Source organism: Micropterus salmoides, unplaced genomic scaffold, assembly GCF_014851395.1.
Source record: "Micropterus salmoides isolate LMB-PRFRI ecotype aquatic unplaced genomic scaffold, ASM1485139v1 Ms_hic_scaffold_4, whole genome shotgun sequence".
NCBI lineage: Eukaryota > Metazoa > Chordata > Actinopteri > Centrarchiformes > Centrarchidae > Micropterus > Micropterus salmoides.
This window is the reverse complement of record NW_024043372.1, coordinates 38,333,316-38,353,105: the sequence shown is the minus strand read 5'-3', so window position 1 is coordinate 38,353,105 and position 19,790 is coordinate 38,333,316. Positions and strand designations below refer to the sequence as shown.

The following is a 19,790-nucleotide window of genomic DNA, read 5'->3' as shown; positions in this document are numbered from 1 at the left end:
TTGGCGTAAACAGAATGAGAACATGGATCCATCATGCCTTGTTACCACTGTGCAGGCTGGTGGTGGTGGTGTAATGGTGTGGGGGATGTTTTCTTGGCACACTTTAGGCCCCTTAGTGCCAATTGGGCATCGTTTAAATGCCACGGCCTACCTGAGCATTGTTTCTGACCATGTCCATCCCTTTATGGCCACCATGTACCCATCCTCTGATGGCTACTTCCAGCAGGATAATGCACCATGTCACAAAGCTCCAATCATTTCAAATTGGTTTCTTGAACATGACAATGAGTTCACTGTACTAAAATGGCCCCCACAGTCACCAGATCTCAACCCAATAGAGCATCTTTGGGATGTGGTGGAACGGGAGCTTCGTGCCCTGGATGTGCATCCCACAAATCTCCATCAACTGCAAGATGCTATCCATCAATATGGGCCAACATTTCTAAAGAATGCTTTCAGCACCTTGTTGAATCAATGCCACGTAGAATTAAGGCAGTTCTGAAGGCGAAAGGGGGTCAAACACAGTATTAGTGTTGTAATAGGTGTTAATTTGTTGACTTTTGTTGCTGTTTCATCACCATTTATAGCTCTACAATGGGTTCATGATCAAATAGTTTACTAGAGCACAACATTGTTTACAAGAGTGCAAAGTTCTCAGTGGGCTTTTTAATATTGCACCAAATGAATGCATTTGACTTTAAAATGTCCAAAATTTCATTCCGGAGTGGCATGCCCCCAGACCCCCCGAGAGGGTCAGAGGTCCACCCACTATAGTCTCTTTAAATCCTGTGGGAAACACTGCATAATTCTTTTTGCTAAGGAACATAACATAACTGTGCAGGGCACCCTTAACTCCAAAAATGTAATCTTACAGAATGAGTTATTAGAGTTTTGGTTTGACATGTGTGATTTACACACTTTGTGGTTAAAAATCTTAGCCAAAGCTTAGTGTAATGAGATGTAGGAGATTTGTGTTTGCTTTGTTTTGAAAAATGAGGCTGTGAGATATGGCTGAAAGCCCCAGAAAACTTCCAGTAAGTGGACCTTGTGGTAAAATGTAAATTATTTTGTTGGTCCCTTGTATTTATGCTGATTAATAATTCACACAACTAATTGCAAGGCTGTACAAGGCAAGTCAGTTTTGAAACATCCAGCGTTTGACTAATGTATTCAGGGACATTTATTATGTGTATGTATAGTTGATAGACTTGTATTTTCATACACTTGTGTGTACCTGCACTGTATTTGCATATGTGATACATTGTTGTGATTATGTATGTGTGTGCGAGGAATAAGTTTTGCTCTCTGTCTGCCACAATTGATTTCTCCTGATGAGAGATCCGATGGGTTGACAGGCAGGAAACAGATGTGCAATTTACAGCCAATTAATTTCTCCTCTCTCTCTCTCTCTCTCTGTTGTACTTTACTCTCTCTCTCTGTCTGTCTGACAGACACACATATATGTGCACACCCGCACAGCATTGTCAGCCAGTCGCTCTGTAAAGCACTGTGTTTCTGTTGTTGTCACGATATGAAACTCTCTTATCGCTCTCTCAGAAGATAAACATGCCCTGCTGAATCTCTCTGACTTCTTTTCCTCCTTGTCCGTCTACTGAGGAGAAGCATAAAAGATTTCCATTATTTACATCATGACTTAAACAGCCAATCTCAACCAATCTCATCCCCTCCTCGATCGCCGTACAGCTCTCAACCTCCTGACAATCTGCCTTCAGACGCTGGGATTTTTCACTCCTGGACAACATTACAAGGAGGAAAAATCTTTGCCAGGAAAGAGAAAAAAATGAGAGATTGAGAGTGCAGCGATGGCAAGACGGGAATAATGAGGGAGATAGAGAGGTTATACACCCCACTAATTAGCCGAGGTCTTCACAAGTTCAAGGACGGTTTCAATTTAGCTGATAAAGATGAGAGGATGTGGAAAAGAGGGAAGGGCGAGATGGGTGAGACTTCCTACATCTTAATTATCCCAGTGGTTTTTGGCTGGTGGTGCTTAGGGGAGTGTGTGTGTTGGGGAAGTGGGGGGGATGGGAGGGCAGGCAGAGTTGGGGCTGAGGAGAGTGGTTGGAGGGCTTCCATGCAAAGCCCAGTCGAGTTATCCGTGGTCGAGTTCAGCTGGCCGTGGCCCAAAGCTTCCCGGGGTTGACACTTTCCCTTTCAATTACCCCACCACTCGCACGAGGATCCACAGCCCAGGAGGATCACGGGTGTCATCGGGGTTAAACACATATGCACATATTCATTTATACATGCACACAAATTGGCTATGCTTACACTGAAACGAAATAATCAATGCAGTATATTGTTGGAGGTTGAAATGTATTGTGACCATGATTCGAGAGAGCACCAGATTTTAATGTGATGAATAACAATTTTTAGTACCGAGTACACCTTCACCCGTAATCCTCGCTGCAGCCCATCAGAAGGAGGGAGACTGAGAGAATTGCTTTTCTCTTGGTAGAGGAGGAAGCCATATAGTTTGGCACAGAATGAGTCACTGGTTCTGTTTACATCCACTGAGATATTCCTTTTTCATTATTGCTTTTTTCATCCAGGAGATGACTGCCATTCTGTTTTCCTGCAGCGGCCTGCTTTACATTAACACACAGCCTTAGTGTTTTTGGGACCTTAGATAAAATGCTGGTTTGGGGGTCTTCCTTTCTTCCACACCTTAAAAACACAATTAAATGGCAACTGTCTCAAAGGGGTGCTCATGTGATTTGTATTGCACGCCCCAAAAAAGGTGGTCAAAATTAAAGCAGCTAAGACTTTTTGTTGGCTGATTTGATTGGGGAAGCAGGGTGGGTTTAAGTCAACATCTGTTGTGTAATTTAATATCTTTATTGATTGCATTTAGAGACCCGCCAGAAAGAAAAAAAGAGAGAAAAAAAGAGAGAGAGAGAGAGTAGCCCAGTGCAATATCCACAAAGAAATGTAAAACAACAGTAAAGGTAGTAGTGTTAAAGACATCAGTATTCAATTCAATCAATATTAATAATAGTACTAATTATTGATAATAATATTAATGATAATAATATTTTAATAGGACTAAGCAGGAATATGGAGGCAGCAGGAAGCCCGCAACCACAGATCCAGACTCCACAGCTCAGGAGCCACCTGCAGAAAGCGACAGAAGGAGAGAGAAGAGGGATGAGAAAGCACAAGACTACGGGAGAGGGAAGAAGTGGAGTTACTGTAGTAACATGCATTAATATAGAGTAGTTTGTCCATTTGGGCTATTGAAGAAACATGATGGGGCATCATGGCGACTTCCATGTAAGAGGACCCACTATGTATGTAGATAGAAATAGCTCATTTTAAGGAAATAAAAACATATTATATTGCAATTCTGTCAATAGATCCTCCTAAATATTACACACTGGACCTGTAAAGGACATGTCTTGATCAAAGATAACTTCAAGATTCCTCACGGTGGTGCTGGAGGTCAGGGCAATGCCATCCAGAGTAACTATGTATTTAGATAATGCATCTCAGGGGTGTTTGGGGCCAAGTACAATAACTTTGGTTTCAAAAAATTGTAGGTCATCCAGGTTTTTCCATCCTTCAGGCACGCTTGAAGTTATATTATTATGTACATTTTCCGAGTAATGGTTCTGTTATCTCTTGGTATATGCCATATATATGTAAAAATCAGCATTTCTGAGTAATTTAGATGAACCTAGTTTCTTTTACATTTAAACGCTGAAATATGACGATGACCTCCACTTGGGGGACTATACACAATGTTATCCAATCAAATGTGATTTTGGGCAACCAGCTGCCTCCTCCCATCTTAAGACGATGTGAGTATCCACACTGATGAACAATAACATTCTGTAAACACTGTGGCCCCAAGCACTCCAGCTGTGTCAATGACTGGTAATGCTAGATAGCCTACCAGCTGAGCAACATAAAATAGACTTTATTGATCCCACAGTGGGAAATTCACTGTATATATATACACACCTCAGCTCCCCTTTTGTAAAATCAATCTTTATTTCTCATACTAACTAATATCCTATTGTTGTCCTGTTTCAACAGAAGTAGGGAAGGAAGGAATCCTCTTATCGAGCCCCTGCAGTTTGGGTTAAGCTGTTTGCATGAACTTCTTACACTGTGCAATTGAGTCTTCATGTTACCATGAATAAACCAGTTGACAGAACATGCTTATTTCCTCTATGACTGAGCTGTGGAGGGTTACTTCTAATGTACCATATAACTGTGCAACTGGATTTGCACTGACAATGACAACCATAAGTAGAATGTGTAATGTGTTTCTGTGCCGCAGTCAGCTGTCCAGACGTTACACAGGTTTTTAACCAGGTTGTCCATTAAGACTGTTAACCACGACAACTTCATTAGTTCTGCAGGAATTTGGACATAAATGTAAAGTACTAGACAATTTCAGATTGATTGATTTGACTTTTTATGTAGGACTTGACAGTTAAAGTGTTTCAAGTCTGTCTTTGTAAAATGAAAGGCAAATCCATGCAATATGTAAATGCTTTGTTTACATGTGTACTGTTTGTGAGTAAATGAGCTAAAATAGACTGACTGGTATGTTGGGTAGGCACATTGTTTTCAATCATCTTGTCCTAAACTGCATCAGTGTGCCAGCGTAGATACACACTGATGGATTCAAATACATCTGAATTTTAAACGTAACCTTCCTCTGCGGCCTACTACATGAAATCTGGGTATTTTCTGGGTTCCCCATCTACAGATAGAGGTCTTTTGGAGAACAGCTCATATCTCCTTACAATATCCACAGAGCAGGCGTGGAACAGTCTTCTCCCTGAGATTGAGTTTCCTCCTGGCGCTGGAGCTACAGTAGTAGGTGCTGGCGGCATTCAGTAAACAGTGTAAATCACATACATGAGGGGCATCTCATTAAAGGAAAATGTATCCTGTTGGAATTACATGTAGTGATATCCAACACGCTGAAATGTTGAACACATGACTGCATGTGATAACTGTTGCTCAGCAGAATGCCAGAGATTTTAAAATGAAGCTTTTAGACAAAGAATGTGAAGGGGATTTTTTAACCTCATGCAAATATTATTATTATCTCTACAGTTTCTTTTTGACTGTCAAAGTGTGCATCACTCCAGCTCAGTTATACACATAATGAAGTTTATCACCACCAATTATCTGGAAACTTAACCATAATGCTTGTCTTATTTAAAATTTAAATATAGCAGACCATACACCTGCCAAACTAGCCTGACAGGAGTCGTCATGTGCTTTATTTGAAGTCAAAGCTAAAAATCTTCCGATGGTGCGGATGACCCTGTGGGAAATACAGACAGCAGCTGCCTATGAATCTGAAAAACGTGGAGACGTGTGAACATGTGACTGACCCAATAATGTTTCCCTCTCTCTTTCTCCCTGCACAGTGGGATGCCATTAATGAGATGGATGAGTACTTCAGTCCTATCCACACATACCAGGTGTGTAATCTTCTCAGCATGCGTTTGGGTGGAATGTTTTATTAAAAGAGATTTTTATAAGAAAATTTCACTTTGGTCTAAGGAAAACTGTTTTTTAACGTAAATTATGTTTGATTTTAAAACACAAGCTGTGGATAATCACCAGTTATTTTTTTGTGTTTGCTAGATTACATGGTAATAACTTTAATTAAATAAAATAAATCAAGATTAATTCCTGCTGGTGTACCAAAGTTGAGACAACTTTATTCAGTGGTCAAAGTTTTACTTAAGGATTTATGAGAGTTGTGGTTTTGAGAAGGTGGTTTTGTTTCTTTACATGTGATAGTCTTTAGCTCACATGAACACACATGGTTAAAAAGTGTTTCTTTCCACGGTAACAAGAAGAGTAGATTTGGTGAGAAATCCCATCTCAAATCCTGGATAACGACACTGGTGTGCGGCCACTCATTTCTGCAGCAGTTTTTGGCTATAATTATGTCACACATGGTAGCCAGCACCATAGCCAGGATTATAGAAACACTCTGGTGAGGAAAACACTCGATTAACTGATGATTTAGCGTTTCATTAAAGGGTTATAAAACTGTAATGGTTTGTAATGAGTCACACACACACACACACACACACGTTTGTTCATCTTTCCTCCTGGGGAAATGTTATTGACATAATGCTTTCCATAGCCCCTTACACTAACCCCTACAATCCACTGACTCCGGCTACGGCGCATTACGGCTACGGCGCGTTACGGCTACGGCGCAGTTGTCGAAGCTAATCGCGGATATTATAGTCAATGCTTGTGAGTCCAGCAGAAGCGGCCACAGTGCGTCCCAGAAGCAGCTCTCTGCTCTGCAGAGAATAGGTAGCAGGTCTATTTTTGACGCAAGCCGCGTCAAGGCCTTTTCACATGGCGCCTCTAAATTCATTTTCAATCAGAGGCGAGCGTGTAGGAAGGGAGACGGGGGCACTGCGACAGGCCCTGCCAAAGTTGAATTGACTTGAACTTTCTCTATGCAACGCACAGAACAAAAAGATGGATGAGAGACTGATCCTCGCCGTCGGTGACTTCACTGAACAGTTATTATGACATTAACAGCAAGGCGTTTGACTAGATTTATCAGCTATATGGATATGAATAATATATATAATATAATACGACACTCCGCCTGTAGTCACCTGGCTACACAGGCGGAGTGTCGCTTCCCGTGTGAAAAAACTTCAAGCAGCACAGAGCAGATTCAACCAGGCAGGAAGTCAGACACAGAACGGCATAGAGACTTCTGATCGTAAAACAACAATAAACATGGTTAAAACTGACACAAAAAGAAATAATTTAACTGCGGAGCCTACTTAATCATAGTAGAAGCACAAAAAGCAAGCACTGATTACCAAATCAACAAAATCTAAACATGTCAGCAAAATCAGGCAGGCAAAATGCTCTTATTCTGAAAGGCTCCTTCCTTGTGGGATAGGCAGCCTGAAGTTGACGTAACGAAAGGGGGGCACATAGAGCTGTGAAGAAGGTAGCAGAAGCACAAAACTGACAAATTAAATCAGTCAGTCATTAACAAGTCAATAACGTGGGGCAGGCTGCACGCTCTGCTGCTGATGTTTGCAGTGGACTTTGACGCTGCGCTGAGGATGGATCGAAAACGTGGCACGGCCGTAATGCGCCGTAGCCGGAGTCAGTGGATTCTTGCCGTAACTTAACCCTCACATCTACATCAGATGACAACCTTAACCTTAACCTTAACCTGTACCCTAATTCTAACCTGAACCCTAAACCAAGTCTTATTCTTCAAAATGTTTCTCTTCCCCCATCTGTGCACATTAAAATCCCGGCAGAAACATAAAAACATAAGACACACACACATATATCTACGTCCACCACTTACGCCACATTTTCCATTGCGTGACACTGGGTTGAGTTTGGTGAAAAATATATTGAACTGCTGAATGGCACGAACCAGGAAACACTTCTGATTTCAACCCATTTCAACTCGTCTACCAGTGCAGGTTTGTCTTAATGTCAGCTTAGGCTTAATCATCTAAATACATATTAGCTGCTGTGAAGAGCAACTACCAGCTGCAGGACGGGCGAATGACATCACTCCAAAAATCTAAGGAGAAAATAAACCACATATAGCCGCAATGTTTGTTTTTCTTGATGATACAGTACAGCATGTTGCTGATCATAACACTTACTCTAAATCAGGTCTGTAACGTGATGAGCCCCAGCCAGAACAACTGGCTGAGGACGGCCTGGATCCCTCGAGAAGGAGCAAGGAGGATCTACATCGAGGTCAAGTTCACCCTGAGAGACTGCAACAGCATGCCTGGAGTACTGGGCACCTGCAAGGTAACACTCAGACAAGAAGGAGAGGGTAAGCTAGTGGAGGGAGAGAGTGGGAATTAAGCTAAAACTGTGTGGGAGAAAGATATGGCTGTACAAAATAGGGCTTAAATGCACTTGTACTCTGTTAGAGTATATAGTTAGCATTTAAAAATCACAGTCTGAGATGAAGTCTACAGTCTACACAGAGTTCAAAGATTCAAAATGAATATAAACGTAATTAGGAAACTATACTTTTCCTTTCAAGGACTTTTGAGACTTTTGGGAGTTTGACAGACTGCTAACTTTACCTAATGTGGGAAAAGAACAATGGTACCAAAAATCAGTGTCTGTGTCTGGTAGAAAGCTCTGAGGTGTGCATGCTAAAACTTTAGCAAAGCCTTGCAGTACGTTTATTATCACAAATAATTATCACCATCTGAAAGGTGAGACAATGAGAACCTTTAGCAGCTAAGGCTGGGAGGTGAGTTCATTTGAATGACCAAATATAGACCAACAAATCTTTTGGGGAAATAGATGTGAAACTGACCGAAAACAGTCGAAAAGGCCTGTTCTTGTGACGTTTGGGTATAATTTAGTCTTCAACAAGTTAAATATTTATGTGTTGTTATGATGACTGCATAACTTTTCATCAATCTGAAGAACCCTAAATATCAAAAACCTGTTGGATCTCAGTGAAGTTAGTGCCATGAGCAAACAATAGCAAATACAAAGCATGCTTTTTTCATCTATGGGAATGTTTGTGTTCAGTGTGAAATCTGTTGGTGTGGAAAGGAGTGAGCTTACCTCCATACTGTTTGTCTACTCGCATTACCGCCGGCTTGGCCCAAACTTTGGGATGTCACGCGCACAAACATCCCTTTTCTATGCTTTTACAAATATAAACCCCTCATGGTTTAAAAATGCATAATACTAAGCATAATAATTAAGCGTGTTTGCATTTCCATGTGTCTATTTAAAAGTTTCAGTTTTTATAAAGTTGATCTATGGGAAAATGTTTTTTGGACTTTTTTACTGCAGGATCATGGTTGGCCACTGATAAAAATTCGCAGCAAGGCTGAGTGGTGGTGCTGTATACAAATCTCTGATTCACTAACAGAGATCATGGCAATAAATATATAGAGGAGGTCTGCAAGGGGAGGAACATTATTGGGAAAGAGGGCATAAATACTTTTGTGTAAGATGTGTTCAAGGCGGGGTCTTTGTTTCCCGAACCTAGTTACAAAAGTTAATCTGAACTGTTGGTGACAGAGTTGCGTTAAACTGTCCATATTGACAATGTTATAGGAGTGCTATGCTAAATCAGTGGAGTGCTCTTTTAAGGGTTCGGTCACAGCTACATATAAAAAACAAAGTACAAATGAAGACGTAACTCATGGACATTTGCATGGTCTCAGTTAGATATTGATTGCAGGGTGTCAGTGCGGCAGGCTACACATCAATACTTCTTTTTAAATTGCACTAGCTCAGTTTGTGAGTTTGCCTTACTAACTGAATCTAAATACAGTGCTGGCCTAATGAAATACTGTTGCTAAAGTTGTTAAATTCAGGTGAAAACAAAATAGGCGCCATTTACTTTTGTGATCAATCTCATGAAATCTGATTGTAATCCACTTTGGTTTTCAAGGAAGCAGTTTGATACCTACAATAACCATTAAACATGCCAGAAGGAGATGCCAGTTTAGTTTCTGATCTATTATCTATTTTACGTAGCTAACAACTTTGCATTGATGGACTATGAGCAGGGGCGGACTGGCCATTGCGGCGTTCGGGAGCAGACCTGAAGCGAAAGCTGTCTGTGTGTGTGACTCGGCCAAACCAATACTTTTAATATGGAGGGGATGTACGAGTGAGTTTAATCTCCAAACATTTCATCGGGGCAGAAGGGCTGTGTGATAGGCTCAACAGAGCCGGTAAATGTGGAGAAGAGAGTGAAAGAGGGAAAAGAAATGTGTGATGCTGAAAAAATAAGAATTAAGAAGAAAAAATGTTGGCATAAGAGGCAGCTAAATGTGCCAAATTAACCGAGGAATCTCTGTAAGTCTTTATGTATATTAGCTGTGGAGGTGATGCGCAGGGGCAGTGTGTTTTTAAAATTAGAGAATGGATTATTGTAATATTGTCATATTTATTAGTGATGTTCGTGCATATGTAGCTGTACAATCAGTAAAAGCAGACGGTCCAGCACAGGACAGGGAAGCTGAGCCAGGGAGAGGCCTACTCAGAGATAAAGAATGAGGGATTTGATTTTTATGCACACACATACACACTGCTGTATTTTATGGGAATGTACTGTAGTTTTTGAGTATATTTTAGCCCTCTGACTGACTCAGGGTTGCCTGACCTGGTCTTGTTCAGTGCAGAGCTGCCTTGCTTATACAAACTGAGGAGGCATCCTAAAGTTTCTTGAAGGTCTTCAGCATAATCTGATTCACTGTATACACACATACAGTAATCACACTACCCTTGTTTGTTCACAGGAAACCTTCAACCTGTACTACTACGAGTCTGACAGAGCGGTAGGCTCGGCCATACGGGAGAACCAGTTCATAAAGATTGACACCATCGCTGCTGACGAGAGCTTCACCGGGGTGGACCTAGGAGTCCGCAGACTCAAACTCAACACTGAGGTACGAGCTATGATACTAAACTGCAACACAAATTCTGATTGATACAACGGGTAAACAACTGTCCAGGCTCTGTGAAGCAGTATCTCACTTTGGATTGTAAAGTTAATTCTAATTTCAATCACGTACTCCTCCACAGGAGTTCAAGACAAGTTGGAAACATCCACAGCCCTGGAGAGTTCTTTTGTGGAGCGTTTCTGTTTTGTGCTCGGTTCTGCAGATCTGTAAAAGAAAACAAACAGTAGGGCTCAGTTCAGTATCATGGGGAATACTTTGATATTGATAACAGCTTCAAATTTGATACTGCATAGTGGAGCTACTCTTTTATTGATACCTTACATTGTTACAAAGATGACGATATGAAAGACACAGTACAATTCATTGTACACTCTGAATTTGTTACTTTAATCCTGAGTTAGCTATAGGAAACAAAAAAACTTAAATTAGTTTGTGGTTTGTTGGCACAGTGGCTTTGTAATTAACCCTTTGCATAATCTTATCCTTTTTTGTTCTGCCTGTAGTGCTAAAGTGTGAACATTCAGGCAATACTACAAGTATACTGCTTCACAGTGGCTGCTGTCTTCAACGCTTGATTTATTAGTTCAAACCCTTTAGATTTTCTATTCGAGAAAGCCCAATCTAAAACCTAACAGCAGGTTTCAGCTGCAGATGTCTGCGTCCATGGATGCATAACCCATCACATAACTGTACCGGCAACCGTTACGTCTTAAGCTTGTTCGGCTTTTCTGATAGAAACCTGCACGTTAGGATGGTGTCATGGTTTTGGGTTTTGATTGTTTATTTGTTCCTGTTTATCCTTGTTTATGCTATTCCCAGTGTTTGACACTCCTTGCCTCATGTGTTCCCGGCTGCATGTAAAGCATGCGTTCTCTGTTGTGTTCTGTTGTACTTTTTGTTGTCACGTGCTTTACTTCCTGTATTATTTTGCAGTGTTCTGTTTCCTGTCTCTGTTTCACTTATTTCTTGTTTGTTCTGATTAGTTCCTCCCTCCCTGCTTGTTTGCACCTGCTCAGTTTTGTTCAGTCTTTATAGACTCCTCGTCGCATGTTGAGTTTTCTGCCTGTTACTCACCTGACCTGACCTGCCTGCGTACTTGGATTATTTCTGCTGGATCATTGGATTATCTTGTGTAGACTATGTTTCTTTGATACTATGTTACTTTTGTTTGGACTTTGTTCAGTTAAATAAATTACAAAATCTGCAACCTGCATGCCTGCATCTGCATTTGGGTCCACAACTCCACTTTACCTGCATCTGCACTCAGCCTAATCCTGACAGTAGAGATGTTGATTTTTACCTGCCTACTACATTTGAAAATAACGTGATTTTAATGAACATTTTACACATCTTTAAAGTGGACATTAATCTTATCTTACCTTAGCCTATATATTTTATTTATCTTATTTTGCTTTTTTTAAAATTAATTCCTCTAGTCCCTGCAAATGATAGTCCTCCCAGTTAAAATGTGAATGGACGTTCCAATTCTGGACATTTAATTCAGTTTCTGTAAGATTAGATAATCACCTGTGCTGCACCTTTACTATGTTACAGACAGCTGTAGGTAATGGACATAATAGTAACAGTCATATTCTTTCATTTTTTAATATCACCATCACTGTGAATGAATATGTATGACTGTCCCAAGGAAAAGTGACATCAAAAGAGCAGGAACCATACAGTGTGTGCCCAGCTGACAAATGTTAGCACACAGTGCAGGAAAGAAAATGCCTGAAGCAACTGAAATGACAACTGCTGATAGTGATTACAGAACATATGTTTAATTCCTGGCATTTACATGAAATAGCAACAAAAACTGTCCCCATAATAGCCCTGAAAGATCAGCAAAACTCATAATTAGCTGTCTAATTAGCATACAGTGCTGATGTATCAGGAGCTTGGTGAGTCAGTTTGAAAAATGTGTTCAGTCCATCAAATCAGTTCATAAACAAAGCTACTAATTAAGCAGCAGCAATGGTCTTTCAGCTCCTTTCAAAACACATACACATGAAAACATACTAGATCTATTCTTTCTGTACATCCGCATACCCTCATCTTTCAAATGTAGAAGAAATACAAAATCCATCCTGTGAAGTGTGAGAATCAGTATCTAGTATTAAAGAAACCTCACCACAAAACCACTTTCTTTCCTTTCTGCCACTTGTGGAATCTGATTCGAAAGAAAAAACAGGACAGACCATAATGTCAGAGTGAACACAAACTGACTCACAGCTTTCATTACAAATTACAAAATTAATCATTACAATAGAGCTATGGGGGAGGCAGGTACTTTGCTTTTTGCTGCGTTAAGGCATTCCAAAGGAATTGCTGCAATTAGTGGATTTGCTTACAGGGCAAAGAAAGTCCACAAAATGTTTTGGGGAACTTTTTCAGTTTTGACTCGCATGTCTTTGGATGGTGGGATCACCTGGAGAGAACCTATGCGGGCACAATGCAAACTTCACACAGAAAGGCCAGGGCCTTGAACCCACAACCTTCTTGCTGCGAGGCAACAGTGCTAACCACTGCACCACTGTGCCGCCCGCTCTATATAACCCACATAAGCAAACCAGACCATCAGCTACAGACTGGAGCCTCTGTTTACATTTTCCTAGGCAAAGTTTCACAGTGAGGGGTGTGTTAGCCACTTAAAAGGAAGTAGGAGTAGATTTGTCTTTTTCTTGGACAATATTTATTTTTGGTTATGGCTGACACTGGGGCAGGGTCACCAAAGAGAAAAAGATAGATAGTGATAGCACCATTGAAAACACAAGTCAAATTCAAGATCTTTACGACACAAGGTGGTGAAAAAAAGCTATCATGATTGAGTATGGTTAGCCAGCTAGCGAGTTAACAGTTGGCTTGCCAGCTACAGCCGTTCTAGCCCTGTAAGTATTGTCACTACGTTACCAAGCTTTTAGGGCCTTATATTAGACTTATCAGCCCGTGGTGTCTGCAGGTAGTTTTTAAAAAGGCAATTAGAGACAACTAGACTAGTTCCTACTCTCATTTGTGACCCTGATGTTAAAAAGTCCCAGTACCTTAAAAAAAGTTTTGTTACTGTGTGTTAATGACTTGCATGGCTGCTGCCAAAGCACAATACCAAACCTCAGTCCAGAGATTAAATTAAAACTGTGTTCACACTGTCCCACCTGTTTTCTTCAGGAACCACAGTTTGAACTTTTAGTACGAAGAAGTGGGAGAAGTTTCTAGCAAGTCCAATAAAACACAGGTTTCAAAAATATGTACGTGTATCCCGTGTACTGTATAATGTGTAGCGTGTACAGTACTGAAAGTATATTTTTTTAAGGTCACCACAGGCACTGATCACAATAAAGGTAGTAAAGTGTCATTAACGTGCAGTTGCTTTACGTCGTATGGCAGTGCTTCTCTTTTTGGATTATAACCCCTCAAAATGAAGCATTGTCTTGTCATGAACTGTTCCACCATAAAACGATTTAAATAATTTGTAGATATTAGAAAAGGGAAAACCATCCAGTATTTCAAAAAATAATAATAATAATTTGGTTGTACATATACATGCTGTTTTCTGCCAAAGATGATCAGTTTTGGTTGATTCACCCGAGAGATTTCTGTGTTTCTTTTTTTTTTTACGTTGATTGTCATTTATTCTGTCATGCCGTTTAAATGTTATAGAGAAATACTTGCTACTGCATGTGTCAAAAGTTGTAGACTTTTGTGAAATCTAATGAAATGCCTCATCTCTGCTTTAGGCTAGCGGGTCGAGGCTACTTTAGCCATTACTTGCATAACACAGTCTAAGACTGAACTGTGCGCTGTCAGGGTGCATTGTGCGTAACGTAGAGTGCGCTGAATAAAAGGATGATATCTTTGGTTCTGCTGAATCGATTTAGTCCATTGTGAGTGAAAATGTTAAAGGAGCGCAGTGTCATTTGTTGTTATAATTTGAAGTCTTTTTGGATGTCAGAAAAAGTCTTATTTGTGTTTTGTTGTCTTTCCTGTTATTTCTCTCATAACCCTTTAGATGTATCTTGTGACACCTAAAAGTGTTCTTGCCTCCCAGGTGGCACAAGCGCAGTTGTCTAGTACCAAAATTGCACTGCATTGTTTAAACTGCATATAGAGACGCAGAGCTGTGTCACTCCTCCCAACCCGCTGCAATGGAGTCTGTTGGAGTCAAGATATTACCAAACAAGTGCAAGAAACTACATTTCCACCTGATAAAATCTGGCAGCACATAGGGCCTTTAGTGCTGTCTTTTGTTGTTGTTGTTGTTGTTAAAAAGACTCTCATAGACTCGTAGACTGTTCTGTGCTTGTTGCCCTGTTGCCACAAGAAAGAGACTTCTATACTGTATACATTATAGTAAATTTTATCTCCGTTGTCATTGTCAAAAATACATTGTTAGCACTCTCATGATGACCTGAAGTATGTGAGCTGTTAAACCCTTCTCCTCTGCTCCCAGGTGCGAGGTGTGGGCCCTCTGACCAGGCGAGGCTTCTACCTGGCTTTCCAGGACATTGGCGCCTGCATCGCTCTCACTTCTGTGCGAGTATACTACAAACGCTGCGTGGGCGTGAGCCGTAACCTGGCGGTGTTCACTGATGTGGTGACGGGGGCCGACTCGTCCTCTCTAGTGGAGGTCAGGGGTCAGTGTGTGGATCACGCAGAGGAGAGGGACACACCCAAAATGTACTGCAGCGCTGAGGGGGAGTGGCTGGTGCCCATTGGGAGGTGTGTGTGCTCCGCTGGATTTGAAGAACATAGAGACTCCTGCGTGGGTAAGTTGGTTCATGGTGCCTTCATGTAGGCTAACTATTAAACTGATAGTACCATTGATACTCAAACCTAACCAGTGAAGTTCGTTTAGGCTGGTGTGAAGCAAACCAAAGAACCACACCACGACTAGCAAGGTCTGGTGTGGTTTCTTTGTGGTGGAAGACCAATAACGGGATTGTGTGATAGTACATGTGACTTTAGCGTGAATTCAAAAGCTAAACTATCAAGGAAGTGATTTCCTAACTATATAAAATATCTGTGTACTCTTGCAAGATCATTCAGTAACATGATATCAGCGAGGGCATTTTAAACCTAGCCGAGCATGAATTCCTGTAGCAAAATAAAAACATACATTTGTTAAACGGAGCTCACCTTAATAATCTATACAGCAAAAAAAGAAAGAAACTGAGGGAAAACACTGAATTAGGATGAGTTGGTGGATGGAGTGATGAGGGGAAACTGCACACTGTCCGAAGAGAGCTGGAGGTTAATCAGGGTTAAGTGAAGTTCAGCAGTTTACCGTTTATGAACAGTTTGGTATGTTTAGGACTTCACGAGCAAAACACGAGAGGCATATCACTAAAACTGTCCAGATTGTAAGGTACCTCTGAGACCAAATTCACACCTCTTGGTTCAGTGTGAACACTTACCGGTCCAGCAGTAAAGAGACCAATAATTATTTGTTCTTTGGTCCAGACTAAGTGAACTGGATCACAGGTATGAATGGAAGCAAAGATAGATCTGCTCTGCTGAAGATGCTGGAACACACTGGTTGCTTTTATTAAGTCTAACAACCTCTTTTCTATTTAGGAAAAAAAAATCTCACTTAAGCATCAGAATTGCCCAATTATTTAACTAAAAGTCTTTATCTAAAACTAACTAAATTTAACTAAAAGTCTCCTCTGAGCTCAGAGCTTCAGCAGAAATGTCTGTAGAATGTAAAAAGCCTTCGAAGCAACACCAGCATTTGGAAAGGTTCTAACCTTCCTAGTGAATCAAAAAGTCTGTTTGAAGCTCCGGCTGTGGATCATGTAAAAAAAATAAATGAAGTGAAGGAGTTCAAGGTCTGGTCAAAAGTGTTTTCAGAGGTCTAACACTTTTCTCAAGTAGGTAGCCTATATACTGAGAAAGTAGCCGTGTGTCAGCCAGCAGTTTCTGATGATGAACAATAAGTGAGACATTTGAGATGCAAAGACTCTCAGTCCTCTTTTCTTTTTTTCAACCACCTTCTGTTTGTTTTTGTCTTTTTTGATTTTTTCATGGGGTTTTGATAGGCTAACCTCACGCAGAGACCTGTGCATATTTCAGGTTGCCATGGGTTACAGTAATTAAAACCTATTAATCACAGAGAGATGGATAATTAAACACTAAAAGCAGTTTGTCAGCTAAACGAGCCGAACGAGACACGCAACACTGGTTCTCTCGTCCTCCTCTGTACCCTCTTCCACCTCCCAACAAACACACACGCGCACACACACACACACACACACACACACACACACACACACACACACACGGAGTAAGCGTTCCTTGTCATAATGTTTTTAAATGTGTAGGAAGTGGAGTATATGTGCATGCGTGTGTCCGGTTCAGAGGGCCACTTACAGACTTTCTATAATTAGTTGCAGGCAATTAGCATCAGCACAGAAATGCAAAACAGCCCATAAAGAAAGCAAAGAAAAGAGTGGAGGGAAAAATCTCCTCAGGTCTGTGCTAATGGAAATGATTTTATCCACATTTAAGGCTGATTTGAACACACTGATGTAAGGTATCTGAGGTTATAAAGATAGGATCTTGGAAAAAGCATAAACGCATCTAAAAATAGAATTAATTTGTTTTATGATAATCCTCAGCTGGAGGTGATGTTTTTACCCTGTATTTTATTTACCATTACATCACGACAGCCAGAGCACAAAGTGGATTTGCAGTGGAAGGGGGCAGAAAGCTCTTCAATATATCCTCCACTGACGTCTTGTCTCTTCTGGTACCAAACTGGGTCGCCGAGCTAATTCACCCTTGCCAAAGCCAGCCACAGTCACGCACACACGAGACCAGACGAGACACAGAGAGGAGTGGAGGGCACGAGATGGTGAAAGGAAGACGGCTTAAGTGGTGAAGGCTTGTATGTGTGTGTGCAAAAAGAGAGGGAGACAATCAGACATGAATGTGCGTGAATATGTGTGTGTATATGAGCGTGCTTAAGTGGTTCTCCCCTGACAAAGGTGCAGAGGTTGGGCTGAGAGCACGGCATGGTGTGTGTGTGTGTGTTTGAGCACAGGGTTGCGTGACATGCCGTTAAAAGTGTCACAAGGAGGGAAGCAATGAAAGACGAAGGAAAAAAGAGAGGAAGATAGAGGGAGAAAGACGGGTGGAGTGGTTGACTGGAGCCCTCGTCCACTTGAGTTTACATCAAAACACTGAGTCAGTGTGTGTATGTGTATGTGCGTGTATTTGTGCATACATGTGTGCAGGAGTGTGTACTGTATCTGTGTGTGTGTGTGTGTGTGTGTGTGTGTGTGTGTGTGTATGTGTGTGTGTCTTTGTGTGTATGCGTGCCTCCTGGTGCAAGTAAAGAATGGACTAAAGTGCCCCATACAGTGAGAGCGATCGAGGACACACTGATATGAGACACACACACTTAGGCTGGTCACATCTACTCAGGTCAGCCGGCCTATCCAAGCCTGACACCCCCCCCCCCCCCCCCCCCACACACACACAGACCCAGGAGAGACGGCTTGGTGCGTACTCACACATGTGGGTTAGCTCACTCCTTTGCTCGGTCAATGGACCACAGCCTGTCCTCCTACTCTGGGAGCTGCACGTGATTCTTTCATTTGATTTATGGTTGGAAACAACATCCAGCTACTAGAGCAGACATTCACACACTTACTTCTGGCATCTAACTATTACATCTATAATAATTACATTAACCCCTTAACATACTGGTTTCCCCCTGAAGTACCTCTCCACCATATAAATTCTGTGTCACATCGTTATTGAAGGTATATGACATCACAGCAGTATAATTACTACTATTCAAACCTAATGATTTTTATTCTGTACTTTCCATCAAATAGAAATATTATAGGTATTTTGTGTATTAGAATTTGAAACCCCTGGAATCTCGGTTTTAATACTTTCTCTGCAACATAAAATACATATGACTAAATAAGCAACAATCAAAATTAAGGTTGAGAAATAAATAATAAATATGTTAAGAAATTATGTAAAACCATGTTTTTCTGAATATTATAGTTACTTGTTAATTAATAAACAACAGCCACATGAAGAAATGAAGTGCTACATGATGTGTCATACTCCTGTAATACATTATTTGACATCTTGGGAGGGCTGGCTCATCTGGACTAACATACCAAAGTAAATGGAGAAATTCTCAAACACTATCACATCTAGTGCATCAAGTATGACCACTGACAGATGACAGGACAATGTAAGCCTCACTGTTTCTGCACCACAGTCCATTATAAACCACATAATACATGAAGTTTACAAAGGCATAGTCAGGTGAGGATCGAGGCTCAAATGCAAATATTACCAAAATGTTTTTTTAAATACAACAGAAATACAAAGTAGTACTGACAGCCATCATTTCAGCTTGTTTTAAAACGTTTTTAATGGGCATTTAGCATGTGAAAGTAAAAATTACACAGTGGGAAGCAATATCCAATAAGTTTTTTTAATGCAAATTCAGAAAGTATTCATTATCGGTCACTTGACAGGCACACGGTCTTGTTATATATCACCATCAGCAGTAAAAAGAAATACATGTTTTCCACCAGGGCACTAAAATGTGAAGTTTAGCTGGCTGATCTGAGCTTCGATGCGGTTTTATTGCCAATTAGTGATCAGCTGATTGTCTCATGAATGTAACAAAGCCAAAACAGAGTGCTGGAGAGAGAGAGAGAGAGAGAGAGTCACTACATGAAGTTTACACCGCAAGCAAAAGCAGCGCTGGAGAATAAACCAATCCAACTAACGTTACATTTTTTCCTACCAGTGCTATAAAAGTTTAGCCGGCTGATGCTTCCATGCTCTAAGCTAACGTTATGGTTTTATTGCCAATTAACGTTACTGATCAGCTGATTGTCTCGCTAACATAACCGGCAAAGCCAAACCACAGGCTGGAGAATAAGTAGGCATCATGAAATTAATCCATATTTCACACCACTGACAGGGGAAACATGTCAAGTCTCTCGTGATCATGGCCAGCTAATAGCTAAAGCGTCAAACAACAGCTTTCTTCTGCATCGCTAAAGTCTGACAAACTTATTTACCTGTCACCGCTTTTAAAACATCTGTCCCACATTATGGTCTTCCATCTGGGAAAATCCACAACATCCTTGATTTCTGCCATCAGCTGTTTGTATCTGTCCCGACTGTCTGGCTTCATGGTATAAAGACATACAGGCTGTCGGCTCTCGTGCTAAATAACACGTGTGCTCCTTCAATTTACCAAATGTTACTTCTCTTCCTCTTCCTCTAATAAACCAGAAGACTACTCAGAGACTGTATATTAATATTATTATTATTATTCCCTCTTCTTCTTCT

General features: G+C 40.9%; 1 protein-coding gene across 2 annotated transcripts in view; it reads left to right on the top strand.

Moving 5' to 3' along the window:
• epha8 (eph receptor A8) overlaps positions 1 to 19,790 on the top strand; it is a 119,240-nt gene that overhangs the window by 43,696 nt on the left and 55,754 nt on the right. For both annotated transcript variants that reach the window (XM_038697778.1, XM_038697777.1), the window contains exons 3-6: positions 5,415 to 5,468; positions 7,678 to 7,821; positions 10,296 to 10,445; positions 14,908 to 15,223. In XM_038697778.1, coding sequence (XP_038553706.1) covers positions 5,415 to 5,468; positions 7,678 to 7,821; positions 10,296 to 10,445; positions 14,908 to 15,223 — 664 coding nt within the window. The remainder of the gene's footprint in view (positions 1 to 5,414; positions 5,469 to 7,677; positions 7,822 to 10,295; positions 10,446 to 14,907; positions 15,224 to 19,790) is intronic.